The 13,477-nt window shown below is 48.3% G+C and overlaps 1 protein-coding gene across 6 annotated transcripts in view; it reads left to right on the plus strand.

Moving 5' to 3' along the window:
• The first annotated feature begins 4,271 nt into the window (after positions 1 to 4,271).
• The window catches only part of LOC132380423 (polycomb protein SCMH1-like), a 211,319-nt gene continuing 202,113 nt past the window's right edge, over positions 4,272 to 13,477 (plus strand). For 2 of the 6 annotated variants that reach the window (XM_059949208.1, XM_059949209.1), the window contains exons 1-2: positions 4,272 to 4,418; positions 6,188 to 6,349. In XM_059949208.1, the coding sequence (XP_059805191.1) occupies positions 6,284 to 6,349 (66 nt within the window). In that variant the 5' untranslated portion in view covers positions 4,272 to 4,418; positions 6,188 to 6,283. Of the gene's footprint in view, positions 4,419 to 6,187; positions 6,398 to 13,477 lie in introns of those variants that run through there. The other 4 variants (XM_059949211.1, XM_059949213.1, XM_059949210.1 and 1 more) reach the window with 3 other exon arrangements.

A 13,477-nucleotide genomic window follows, 5' to 3' on the forward strand; every position in this document is an offset into this window, starting at 1 on the left:
GTTAACCCAGCTGCTGGTTGGCCCTGAGAGTGCAGAGCAGGGCCAAGCAACCATAGCAACTAAAACTGCAATTCGTCTGCTGTAGCTGGGGTGTGTCCCCAGAAAATCATTCAGCGCCTTCCCCAACATGAAGTCCTGGATGAACCATGAGGTTCACAAGCCGCTGAGGGCCAGATCGGATGCTTTCGGGTCGGGTGACCAAGAGGTCCAGATACGATCTCCAGAAGCCACCTCACAGGAGAAGCGGCAATTCCAGACTAAACTTGAACCAACGACAGATGCTCGACAGTCGTGGGAGGGCTTGAGTGCTGTCGCCTCCTGTAAAGTCCAAGTGACATGGGTGACAACAGGGCTTCGTTTCCAAATGAGCTCTATGCTCGCTTTGACGGGCAGAACAGGGGTGAACCATCACGAACTACTGTAGCCCTTGATGACCCTGTGATTTCAGTCTCTGTGGCTGCAGCCTCCAGGAGGGAGATCCCATGAAAAGCATCGGCCGGGTGCGGGGGTGCCTGGGCAAGTACTAAGGAGGAGTGCGGATCAGCTGGCTGGAGTGTTCACTGAGATCTTTAATCTCTTGCTTTGGAAGTGTGCTTGAGCAGACTTCACTTATACCAGTGTCTAAGAATAATATGGTAAAATGCCTCGACAACTATTGTCCAGTACTGCTTGCATCCACTGAGATGAAGTATTTTGAGAGGTTGGTGATGAACAAAATCAGACCCTGCCTGTGAGGTGACTTGGATCCACTCCAATTCAGGTTGACTGCAGATGCCATCTCATCGGCTCTTTACTCAACCCAGGAGCATCAGGTACCTCCTTGTGCAATTGGATCCTGGGTTTCCTCACTTGGTGACAATATCTCCTCCACAATCAGGAGCACCACAGGGTTGTGTGCTTATCCCCTGCTCTACTCACTTCACACCTATGACTGTCTGCTTAATCACAGCTCCAATGCCATATTCAAGTTTGCTGACAACACCAGTGTCGTGGGCCAAAACAATGTGGTGATGAATCAGCGTGTGGGAGGGAGATTGCAAATCTGGCTGTGTGGTGCCATGACAACAAACTCTCACTCAATGTCAGCAAGTCCTAGGAGCTGATCATTGACTTCAGGAGGAAGAAACCCGAGGTCCATGAGCCAGTCCTCATTGGAAGGTCAGAGGTGGAGAGGGTCAGCAACTTTTAATTCCTTGGTGTTATGCCCAGCACACATAAGGGGTGATTGATAAGTTCATGGCCTAAAGGAGACAGAGTCAATTTTAGAAAAACTAGCACATTTATTTTTCAACGTAGTCCCCTCCTATATTTACACACTTAGTCCAGCAGTCGTGGAGCATACGGATCTTGGACCTCCAGAAGGTGTCCACAGATAAGTTTGTGGCCTATGGTAGAAGGAGATGAGTTATTAACTTCAAACCTTCTGCATAATCACTCAAAGAGTTGACCTGTACATGCATGTAACGAGAGCTGTATAACTCATCTCCTTCTGAGAGTCATTGAGTGGTTTATTGTATATAATTTTTTTTGAATAAAGTATATTTCGTTTTTAAAAAAATACTAGACTAGATCAAGTAGCAGGATCGTGGCTGGCTAAGTCAGGGAGGTAAGCATGCCTTTGCTGCTTTGTAGGCTATGCCTCTTCAGGCAAAGGCTGCACCCAATGAAGACGCCAGCAGCAGGGTGTCTGATGGTGTCTGTGGCAGATGAATCCCAAAGGGTCGATGGTACTGCCACCTTGGTGGCGTGCGGAGGAACCGGAGTGCTGGTCGACGGATGGCATCACTAGACTAGTTAGTTGTCACTGCGTGGCAGCCTCCTTATCCGCTAAGTCTGTAACACTCCTGTGTACCACTTAGCATCAGATCTGGAAGCCCAGAGAGACTGTATGGTGGGGGCACGACACCGTCTGTCTTATTACTGTGCAAGGCGTGTTGGAGCAGTTTCAATGCTGGTCTTGTGGCCCATGAGCGTGCCTGTAGAGACTAAACTCTCAGCACAGTCAACATCGAAATTGATGGACAGCCAAAAAAGAAGATGTACTTTTATAATAAACTGACTTCGTACTTCGAAATTTTGAACTCGGCATTCCGAGTAGAACAAAGAAATAGAATGAATGAAAAACTATGTACAAGCGAAGATGGGCAAGCAAGCAGTGTGCAAAATGAGAGGCATTATGCAAATACAAATAGAAAAACACAATCAGTAATAAATAATATTAAGAGCATAAGTTGTCAAGTCCTTAAAAGTGAGACCATAGGTTGTGGAATCAGTTCAGTGTTGAGGTGAGTGAAGTTGTCCACGCTACTTCAGGAGCCTGATGGCTGAGGACGCCAGGCAGACAACCACTGAAGAGTGTTGATAATGGCTGGGGGTCACCTGTCTTGTAAAGACACTGCCCAGAAGTGGACAATGGCAAACCACTTCTGTAGAAGAATTTGCCAAAGACCAAGATCACTTATGTCATATGACTAAGCACACGATGATGATGATGGAGGGAGAGGGAGAAACTGCGACTAAAATTGCATCGGGCGAGGCACACTCGAAGGCCGATAAGCCTCTTTCCACTCCTAGTATCACTGAATTTTTTTCAGAAGTGTTGCTTCCTCAGAATATATTTTTGTTTGTGATAGACCGCTTGAAGCTGAACACAAGTATAATGTCAGACTACTTGTATCATGTAGGAATTTGGAGAAAAAAGAAATGAACTTTTATTGAATATAACCCATTTATTCGCATAACGATACTGATGCTTTGCAATAATTCAAATAAGCTAAAAATGTCTTGTTGATGATTTTCATTTGTATAAAGGCTTATTGCATAAGTGTCCAAAAATAATCAGCCAGCATTGATGGATTCCAGTTTCCCTGATACCGTTTCTCCATGACCGCAACGTCCTGGTGAAACCTTTCACCGTGCTCGTCACTGACTGTGCCGAGATTTGCAGGAGGGAAGTCTAAATGGGAATGCAGAAAATGAATTTTAGTGGCATGTTGCACTTCATGGTTTCGTGTGCTTGCGGCATGTTGTCAAACCAGCTGCCTGTAGGCGCCAAGAAATTTTTTTATTTATTTATTTATTTATTTATGGAGCTACAGCGTGGAATGGGTCCTCCCAACCCTTTGAGCCACACTGTCCAGCTATCCCCCAGTTTAAGCCTAATCATGGGACAGTTTACAATGACCAATTAACCTGCAGCCTGGTGGGACTTTAAACTCTGGGAGGAAACCCATGTGGTCACGGGGAGAACATACAAACTCCTTACAGGTAGTGGCGGGAATTGAACCTGCGTCACCACTGCCGTAAAGCGTTGTGCTAACCACTACGCTACCAGTCAACAACATCCTCGAATGCCTTCTGTGTGATTTTCTCCGGTCCCACAGAAGTTCTTCAATTGCCTGTCATTGTGGATCAACAACAACAACAAAAAAATGCCTTCCTCAATCCTGGAGTCAATTATTCTGTCTTGAATTATGAATTTAAATGAGACATATAGGCATTTTCAAGAAATAGTGCGTGATAGGGAAATTTCATGGTGATTTTCATGATCAGCAGCCCCAGAATCCATTAGATACACCCACCCAAAAATATTTAGGAAGCAAAATCTTAGTTGCTCTGTGTATTCAGATTAAGGCAAAGCACACAAAATGCTGGAGGAACTCAGCAGGCCAGGCAGGATCTATGGAAAAGATTTCCAGCAGCTGCAGACCTTGTGTTTGTATTCAGAGGAACGGCTTCAAGTCGAATTTCCTGTCGTGTGCACAGGACAGGTACAAGGAAACACACGCTTACATCAGATCGCAGGTGGCGTAGGCTCAAACAGCACAGAAAAACAAATTATACAGTGAAAACAGCACTAGAAAAACTACAATTCAGTCACTTTTATCACCCCCTTGGTGCAGTTGAACAGTGCTCACACCTCTGCTCGAAACAGTGACTTTCAGGTCAAAACCCCAACCACTGCGTTGAACAGACAGACAGAAAAGTTTCTCTTCGGCGCAAAAGTCTTTCCCCTTTGCCTCAGGACTTGGGGGCTGGGGGACGCGAGCGACTTGTTCCCGGACGGCGGAGCCGGGCGGGCCGGCGAGCCGGCGAGCAGCGGCTGGGGAGCTGGAGGCGGTGCCGAGGAACGGGACCCCCCACCACCCCCGCTCGCTGCTTTCTCCGCCGCCCGGGCCCTTGCCGGCTTCCATCAGTAGGGGTCGTGCGGTGTCAGCCTTTGTACTTTAGGAGACACATTCAAATGGGGGGGGGGGGGTGTCTCTCTCTTTCTTTCTTTTTCTCTCTCTCTCTCTCCTTCGTTCCCTCCGTCTGTCCTTCACTGCGCAGTCCTGTAACATGGCGGAGACTGACTGAAATCTAAGCTTTGAGCCGCGCCGTTGAGGGGACGGATTCCGCATCTACCTCTCCCGGTGAAAGTAAGTAGCCGCGGCCCCGCTCCGCTCCCCGCCGGCTAACGGGAGAGCAAAGCCCGGGCGCTCCGGCTGCCAGCAGTGGCAGAGGGTGCGGGAGTACTCGCCACTCTTTGTAGCCCACACGCCCGTCCGGGACAAGCCGCTGTCCGGCCGCCCGAGGAGCGGCGGCGCCGAGCCCAGCTCCGAGAGACGACGGGGCCGCTCTCTTGTTGATGTCGCATTTCATTGTGTGTGGCTTCTCCGCTCTCCCTTCACGCCTCCACTCCTCCTCCTCCCTCACTCCGCCTGTCTTTTCTCCCTCCCCCTGTCCCCTCTCCCTCCCCGTCCCCTCACTCCCCCTGTCCCCTCTCCCTCCCCCTCACTCCCTTGCATCCCTCACTCCCCCTGTCCCCTCTCCCCTCTCTCCCCGTCCCCTCTCCCCTCTCTCCCCTGTACCCTCTCCCTCACTCCCCCTGTGTTCTCCCCCCCCCCCCGTACTCTCTCCCTCCCCCTCACTCCCTTGTACTCCTCACTCCCCCTGTACCCTCTAATTCCCCCTGTCCCCTCTAATTCCCCCTGTCCCCTCTAATTCCCCCATCCCCTCTCCCTCTCTCCCCCTGTACCCTCTCCCACACACTCGACCTGTACCCTCTCCCCTTGCTCCCTCTGTACCCTCTCCCCTCACTCCGCCTGTACCCTCTCCCTTCACTCCCCCTGTGCCCTCTCCCCCACCCTCTCATGACCCCTCTCTGACTCACTCCCCCCAACCCTGCTGCCTCACTTCCCCGCTCCGCCTCAATCACTCCCTCTGCCTCAGTCCCCCCATTTCCCCATTCCCTTCCCCACCTCCCTGACCCCCCCAATCCCCTCTCCACCTCCTTGCCTCAAGCTCTGCACCTCCCTGACTCCCTGTCCCCTCACTGCCCACTGCCCCCAATTGCCCCTCACTCACCCGTCACCTCTCCCTATCCCCTGCTCCACCTCGCTCACCCCTGTCCTCCTCTTCCACCCCTGTCCCCGCTCTCTCTCCGCCCCCTCAACCACTAACCCCCACTCTCTCCCCAACCGCCGACCCCCACTCTCCCCCCTCAACCGCTAACCCCACTATCTCCCCTCTCCCTCTCCCCCACATTCCCCTCTATCCTCACACCCTTTCCCTAACTCACCCCTCCCCTCACTCACCCCCACCCCCTCCCTCATTTTCCCTCCCCGTCCCTCACCCCTCCCCCCTCCCCTCTCCTCTCCCACTCTCCCCTCACTCCCCCACCCCTTACTGCCCCATCCTCACTCAAACCCCTCGTTCCCTCCCTTCCCTATCTCACGCCTCCCCTCTCCTTCTGTACCCCCTTCTCCCACTCACCCCTGCTCAGTCCCCCCCTTGCTCACCCCTGTCGCTCACCCGCCTCGCTGCCCTCTGCCCTCGCAACCCCTATCCTCACTCACCCTCTCTCCCACTCTCAACCCACCTCCACTCCCTACCCCTCTCCTCACTCCTCCTGTCTCCTCTGCCACACTCTCCGAGCTCTCATTCTCCTCTTCCCCCTGCTCACCCCTCGCCCCTGCCCACCTCTCCTCTCCTCCCCTCACCCCTCACTCCACTGCCTCTCACCTCACCCTCCACCCCTCCGATCACCCCACCCCTCCCCACTCATGCCCATCAGCCCCCATCCCAACTCCCCTCACCCTCCTCGTCACCCCCTCCCACCACCTCACCGCCTCTTTCTGTGCTGTAGTGCTCGATGTTTAATGTGACTTTTGTTGCCTTTAAAATCCATTTGCTTTCCAATTTGCAGGTAATTTATTCTTCCGGGAACTCCTTGTGCTCAGGCATCCAACGCACCGAGATCACTCGTTGGACCCGAATTGCATTATTACCGGCAGCCGAATGAATGGGAGAAGGAGTTTGCACCTCTCCCTGCCGCCATGTTGAGGACGGAAGTCTAAATGAATGCCCAGTAAGTTAGAAGCATCTTGGCCTTCACACAAGCACAGACCTTCCCAAGGTACAGTCTGAGGTGATCTTTGTAATTTCAGGAGCTTTGTGGCTGTCAAGGCAATGAGTTGTCCACGCAATAGCCACTTTACTGGGTACACCTGTTATGAGCCGTGTCGTACGACGTGGGTGATCATGGTCTAGATTCTAGCCCTCGTAAGTTTGTAGGAGCTTGCTGTATGTGAACTAGTTGCCACATTCTTTGTTGTCATTATGCGCCGTGTCCTATGACATCACCATTATGCGCCGTGTCATATGACGTAGGGGGATTGCTCTTGACAAATTTTTCTACAGAAAGTGGTTTGTCATTGCTTTCTTCTGGGCAGTGTCTTTACAAGACGGGTGACCCCAGCCATTATCAATACTCTGCAGGGGTTGTCGGCCTGGCGTTAGTGGTCACATAGCCAGGACTTGTGATGTGTACCAGCCGCTCATACGACCATCCCATGGCTTTATGTGACCCTGATCGGGTGTGGGGGGGAGGGGGGGAGATTGGGTTAAGCAGGTGATAACACCTTGCCCAAGGGTGACATGCAGGCAAGAAAGGAGTGTGTTCCAAATTCTTTGGTAGAGATATATTTCCACCCTGCTACCCCTAAACACCTGCTTGTTAATGAAAATATCGAATCAGCCAATCATGTGACAGCAACAATGAGTAAAAGTTTGCAGACATGGTCAAGAGGTTCAGTTGCTGTTCAGACCAAACATCAGAATGGGGAAGAAAGGTGATCTAAGTGACTTGGACCGTGAAATGATCATTGGTGCCAGACAGGGTGGTTTGAGTATCTCAAAAACTGCCGATCTCCTGGGATTTTCATGCACAGTAGTCTCTAGAGTTTATGGAGAACTGTGTGGAGGGGAAAAAGAACAAATACATTGAGTGAGTAGTAGTTGTGTTGGCGAAAATGCCTTGTTAATGAGAGAGGTCAGAGGAGAATGACCAGACTGTTTCAAGATGGCAGAAAGGTGATAGTAACTCAAAAAACCTCACATTACAACAGGGGTGTGCAGAAGAGCATCTCTGAACGCACAGCACGTCAAACCTTGAAGTGGACGGGCTACAGCGGCAGAAGACCATGAACGTCCACACGGTGGCCACTTTATCAGGTGCAGGAGGTCCTAATAAAGTGGCCACTGTGTGCACGTCAGTGTGGCTGCCTTGTTATTGCATTGCCTTGAACGTCTCTGTCTTACCTGACTACTGATACTGACCTTTAACTCTTAGTGACTCACTGTTTATGTACCCAATCGTAAGGTCAATTCAAATTGATCGTGAGAATCACCCAACGGCCAGCATCGTTGCTAGCAAATTTAATTTATTTGTTTATTGGGATACTGCGAGTAACAGCCCCTTCCGTCCCTTTGAGCCATGCTGCCTAGCACCCCGCCAATTTTTAATCACGGGACAACTTATAATGACCAATTAACCTCACTTTTTTAATATACATTATTTCTGTTTTTTCACAATTTTTATTCTATTCAATATGTGTGTACTGTAATTGATTTACTTAATTATTATTTTGTTTCTTCTATATTATGTATTGCATTGAACCGCTGCTGCTAAGTTAACAAATTTCACGAGACAGGCAGGTGATACTAATCTGATTCTGATGAAAGAAAGTTCAAAGTGAAGTAACTTTTATTATCAAGGTACATGTACATCACCCCAAAAAACCCTGAGACTCATTTTCTTGTGGGCGGACTCAACAAATCGATAGAATGGTAACTGTAACAGGATCAATGAAAGATCAACCAGAGAGCAGAATAAAATAAACTGTGCAAGCACAAATATAAATAAGTAGCAATAAATATCGAGAACGTGAGGTAATGAGATTTAAACAGTCCTTAAAGTGAGATCATTGGTTGTGGGAATATCTCAATGTATGGGCAAGTGAGTGTAGTTATCCCCTTTTGGTACAAGACAATAGACAATAGGTGCAGGAGTAGGCCATTCAGCCCTTCGAGCAAGGACCACCTTTCAATGGGATCATGGCTGATCATCCACAGTCAGTACCCTGTTCCTGCCTTCTCCCCATATCCCTTGACTCCGCTATCTCTAAGAGCTCTATCTAACTCTTTCTGGAAAGCATCCAGAGAATTGGCCTCCACTGCCTTCTGAGGCCGAGCATTCCATAGATCCACAACTCTCTGGGTGAAAAATTTTTTCCTCAACTCTGTTCTAAATGGCCTACCCCTTATTCTTAAACTGTGGCCTCTGGTTCTGGACTCCCCCAACGTCGGGAACATGTTTCCATGTTCCCTGCCTCTAGCGTGTCCAATCCCTTAATAATCTTATATGTTTCATTCAGATCCCATCTCATCCTTCTAAATTCCAGTGTATACAAGCCCAGTCGCTCCAATCTTTCAACATATGACAGTCCCGCCATCCTGGGAATCAACCTCGTGAACCTACGCTGCACTCCCTCAATAGCAAGAACGTCCTTCCTCAAAATTGGAGACCAAAATGGGAGCCTGTTGGTTGAGGGGGAGTGACTTTTGAGCCTGATGGTGTGAGTCCTGATGTTCTTGTATTTTCTACTGGTATGGGGAGCACCAGAGGAAACCTACACAGACACATGGGGAGGAACGTGCTTACAGGGGAAAGTGGAGTTGAACTCTGAACCCCAACCCCCTAAGCTGTTGTAGCTTTGAACTTAACGCTATGCCATGGTGGTGCCCCAAGTGAAACTAGCTGGGATGGAAGATCTTGGTTGGCATGGACTAGTTAGGCTGAGGGGCCTAACTCCATGCTGGATAACTTGATGCCTTTAAATGAGATTAAAGATTTTAAAATATTGCTTTATTTGTCATGTACAGTACATTAAAATGTTGAAGCAAACAGTGAACTGTGTCATTTGCATCGCCAACCTCTGATGTGCTGGGGAAGGCGGTGAGTCTGGTTTAAGATGGCGCTGGTGAATCTCAGCGATTTCTGGCTGGTGGCCAGTGAAACGAGGAGAACAGCTAAGTACTCTGTTTAATCACTCTACTTCCGCTAAGCGATCACCATGAGCGATAGTCTGTAACTTCCCTTTGGACCTTCGACGTGGCAGAGCTGGGGTGAGGCAGTGGGCCCGTCGGCGAAGACCCGAGGTTCGATCGATTTAAGCGCAGGGTGGAATTGGAGAGGTTGGGTACAGGCCAAGTCGAGGCAGTGGGGTCCAGGCCCCATGGTGTATCAAGGCAACTGAACCCGATGTTTAGGTGCTAGGCAGGTCAGGTTGTTGGGAACTGGGGCGAGGGACAGGCTGGTTCAGCTCGCTGTTCCACTCTGCGCTGAATTAAGAGTCTGGAGATGGACTCTGTGGACTTCAGTTCATTTTCCCTCTCCTGCCTTCTCACCATATTCCTTCATGCCCTTAGTCAATAATCTATCAACCTCTGCCTTAAATCTACCCACTGAGTTGGCCTCCACAGCAGCCTGTGGTCACAAAATCCACAAATTCACCACTCTCTGGCTGAAGGAGTGGTGAATCCACAAATTCACCACTCTTTTCCTCATCTTCATTCTAAAAGGATGTCCCTCTACTCTGAGGTTGTGTCCACCCTTTTGAGGCCCTTTCAACATTCAACAGGTTTCAACAGGCTTGTGCCATTTAATGCCTCTTTTGAGGTCCTGTTATATTACTTGTTTTGAACCAGAGGGAGGTGATAGGCCGGTAGGGAGAAGAGAAGGGGTGAGAGGGTAACTAGAGTGTGGAATGGAAAGAGAGAGAAGGAGGGAGGGAAAGTAATTCCCTCTGTAACACTCTCAAAATGCTGGAAGAACTCAGCAGATCAGGCAGCCTCTACGGAAATGAACAGACACTCGATGTTTTGGGCCGAGGCCCTTCTTCAGCACTGAGAAGGAAGGGTGAAGATGCCAGAATAAAAAGGTTAGTGGGAGGGGAAGGAGGAAGGGGAAAATTTGATTACCAGAAGGAGAAATCAATGTTCATGCCATCAGTTTGGTAATCACCTCTTATTCTCTGGTCCTGATGAAAGTGTCACAGGCTGAAGCATCAACTGTTTATTCCTCCCCATAGATGCTGCCTGACCTGCTGAGTTCCTCCAGCTTTTTTCGGTGCCTTCCTTAAGATAAGTGGCATTTGCTGAATCTCTTGTATTGATAGAAAACTATGGCTGATTGGATATTGTTCTACGTGACTGGAGTAGTTGGTGTGCTCTTTGTCCGTTTTGCTCATGCCTGAAAACATTTCACCTTTTTTGCCCGAGTTGCACATCCTGGATGTGTAGTATTTCATAACGCTAGGGAAAGGAGACTAAGGACTAATTCCCAAAGTAGTTGGAGAGGAAGCATTCAAGTCAGGGCTTCTGAAACTGAGGAAAAGTAGTGATGTGGGAAGAGAAGACAGATGGAAAGAAAGAAAATACTTGGAGTATTGTGCTTAGTTCTGTTCTCCTCACTATAGGAAGGATGTGGAGGGTTCAGAGGAGATTTACCAGGATGCTGCCTGGATTAGAAAGCTTAGCTAATGAGATAAGATTGAGCGAGTATGGTCTATTTGGAGCGAAAAAAGATAAGGAGTGACTTAATAGAGGAGTACAGGAAGGGCAATTGAGTGGTTAGCGAGATCCATCTAGGACAGAAATAGCTAACGTGAGGGGGAATCATTTTCAGGTGATTGGAGGATAGTATGGGGGGGAAGTAGATGTTGTATTTTTACAGAGTAAAGTAGGTGCATGGAACATGCTGGCAAGGAATAGCAGAGATAGATATATTAGGGACATTTAAGAAAGTTAGGAAGGATATATCTGATGTTGTGGTGTTCACCGAGCTAGGCAATTGGCTTGCAAGTATTTCATCACTGGTTGAGTGCGATTGTTGGTGTTCCTCTCTGGGAGTGCTCACTTTAATAAGCCCCCCCTCCATTTGTTTGCCTTGGTCCAGACTAGTTACCCCCTTCAGTTGACCTTTGAATTCTATTGACTCACGTTTCTTTGGGTCTTAGGGGTTTGTAGATGGTGTCAATTTTGATCAGTTTGTTTACAGAGTTATCAGAAGAGAAACATGCTTCTAAAAATTCTCATGCCTGCTTCATGTTTGCCTGTGTCAGAGCCTCCCCGGTGTCCCAGTTTGACGTGGTGTTCTCGGTCTTCAAATACCGAGATCAGCGGCAGTGGATCATGTCTTTGAATTACCAGTTTGTGTTCCCATAAGTGAGTTAAGAGCTTACGTCCTGTCTGGCCGATGTAGTTCTTTCGCAGTCTCCACAGGTGCTCCTGCACACCAGGATGCTTTTGTCGGCTGTCTTTACTGGTACCTTGGTCCTTGGTCACTGTTGGTTTGTGAGTGATTGTGATGCCTTGAGGTTCGAGAGTCGAGCTGTCATTTCTGAGATATCCCTGATATAGGGCAAGGTCGCAGGTTTCAATGCACGTTGAGAAGATCTGCCCGACCCTCTCTCCTCAGTAAACAGCTGATGAAATTCCGTGGGTAACTGTTCCGGAGCACTTTAATAAGTGCTTCTCTTCTCTGGTCTGAAGTTTGGTAGTGCGGCAGTGTGTTTGTGCTCCCTTAAGTAAGGTGTGGATGCATCTTTTCTTGTGGCGGACTGGGTGGTTGCTGTGGTAGTTGGTCTGTGCGTTCAGTGTGGGTCTTCAAGCTTTCATACCTCTTCCTCAACGGCAGTACATAGAAGTTGCCACTGAAGACAACACTTCAATACTTGGTCTGGGTGTGCTTATCCTTCTGGTAGACAGATGTCTCTAATGTACTGTCTGTCCTTCTCATGACAAGTTCATCCAGCAGTGTGAGTCAGTTCTTACTTTCTCTTTTCTTCGTAAACTTGATGTGGCTGGATATGGTGTTGATTTTGCTAAAGGTATCCTTTATAAGGATATATGGGAGGGAAGGGTTAAATTGATTTTAGAGTAGATTAAAGAGATAGCACAGCATTGTGGGCTGAATGGCCTGTACTGTGCTATACCATTTTAAGTTCTGTGAAAGGATTCATTCTGGCTGTACAATGGTTAGACAAAGCTGCCAATGTGTCATCAAGGACAGGTGTACAGAAAGGACCAGAAACATCCCACCCACCCTGCTCGTGGACTGCCTGTCCCACTCTCCTCAGGGAGGAGGTTGTGTAGCATCCAAGCCAGGACCAGCAGACTCAAAAACAGTTACTTTCCCCAAGCCGCCAGACTGATCAACACTTCCCCCCCCCCCCCCCCCGCCCAGATAACCTAACATACCACAGCCCCAACCACCACGACCTCACTTCCTGTCGGAGTCCCCTTGCATACAGGCATTTGTGCCTAACTTCACTTTATGGACATACAATCATTCTAAATTAGGTATCTTATGAGTTTATATTTACAGGTTTCCTCCGCTATTCGAAGCGTTTGTAAGCCGAAATGTCATAAAGCGAAGAGGCAATTACCATTAATTTATATGGGAAAAATTTGTGAGCGTTCCCAGACCCAAAAAATAACCTACCAAATCAAACCAAATAACACATAAAACCTAAAATAACATGAACATACAGTAAAAGCAGGAATGATATGATAAATATACACCCTATATAAAGTAGAAATATTGTATGTATGGTGTCGTTTCACTTATCAAACTCGGGAAGACAGTGAGCCAAAATCAATTTGGAGAAAAAAAAATCAGCACGTACACGCCTACGCATGTTCACGTATACGTATATACGTGCATACACATACACGCATACGCAAACAACTGCCCGCACAAGGCTTCACGGTCATGGTAGTCTTTCTCGGGGTAAACACACGTATAAAGCGGGCATCTTTTTTGCGTAAAGGCGAAAATCCTCTTCGGTTAGCGAAAACAGGTACTAATGTAGGTCTTCCATAACAGCGAGCTATCGTAAAGCGAACGTTCGAAAAATGGGGGCCACCTGTATTGCATTTTTTTTATTGTTCTTCATCTTGTAGTGTTTTTTAAGCTGCATTGGATCTGGAGTAGCAATTATTTTCTTCTCCTTTACACTTGCATTCTGCAAATGACATTAAACAATCTGAAATGTTGATTTGGCTGACCCTGTTCCCTGCCTTGTGTGACTCCGTGGGAGGAGGTCAGTTGAATTGCCAGAGTTAATTTAACTCCGAGGAAACTCCTAATCAT

The sequence above is a fragment of the Hypanus sabinus genome, chromosome 24, assembly GCF_030144855.1.
Source record: "Hypanus sabinus isolate sHypSab1 chromosome 24, sHypSab1.hap1, whole genome shotgun sequence".
NCBI classification, from domain to species: domain Eukaryota; kingdom Metazoa; phylum Chordata; class Chondrichthyes; order Myliobatiformes; family Dasyatidae; genus Hypanus; species Hypanus sabinus.